This window comes from Opisthorchis viverrini (assembly GCF_000715545.1).
Source record: "Opisthorchis viverrini unplaced genomic scaffold scaffold22513, whole genome shotgun sequence".
Lineage (NCBI taxonomy): Eukaryota > Metazoa > Platyhelminthes > Trematoda > Opisthorchiida > Opisthorchiidae > Opisthorchis > Opisthorchis viverrini.
In genome coordinates, this window is record NW_008765589.1 from 1 (window position 1) to 490 (window position 490).

Sequence of the window (490 nt, forward strand, 5' to 3'; positions counted from 1 at the left end):
AAACGTTGCAAACCGGCTAGTGAATCTCACCCAAATTCGTTGCCGTATTCAAAAGGGTCATGTAAGTACCACCCACAGCCGGATCACTGATTCGCGCATGAAACGACATGGTCGAGACGAACATGAAGTTTGAAGCCGTTGCGATGATACCAGAATAGGCCAGAACGGTACCGTAGAAAGTCCATGGATAAGTGTATTGCGGGTTGCCCGAAGCGGTACTGCTTTGTGTCCCGTTGGCAGTTTGTCCTATGGGCAATTCCTGACGGAATGCGGGAGTGTAGTGGACCAGAGGGATAACCAGGACCGAAAGGATTATTCTGCAGGGCGAAGGCGAAGGTGGAATGGAAAGAACGGGCGTTTAAAATGATGGATACAACTAGCTGAGAACAAGGGTTACAGTAGTGTCACTGTAGAAAAGTCAATATTCCCAGACGTATGGAAATTCGGAGGAAACGTGTACGGGTACTAACTTGCTTATAACAGGACCCTC

General features: G+C 48.4%; 1 protein-coding gene across 1 annotated transcript; it reads right to left on the bottom strand.

Moving 5' to 3' along the window:
- Positions 1-19: 19 nt before the first annotated feature.
- T265_16285 (hypothetical protein) lies at positions 20-316 on the bottom strand (the record flags this gene model as incomplete). Its single annotated transcript, XM_009179877.1, has 1 exon — positions 20-316. A coding segment is annotated over one exon (297 nt), but the record flags the coding sequence as incomplete, so codon positions are not given.
- Positions 317-490: the final 174 nt, after the last annotated feature.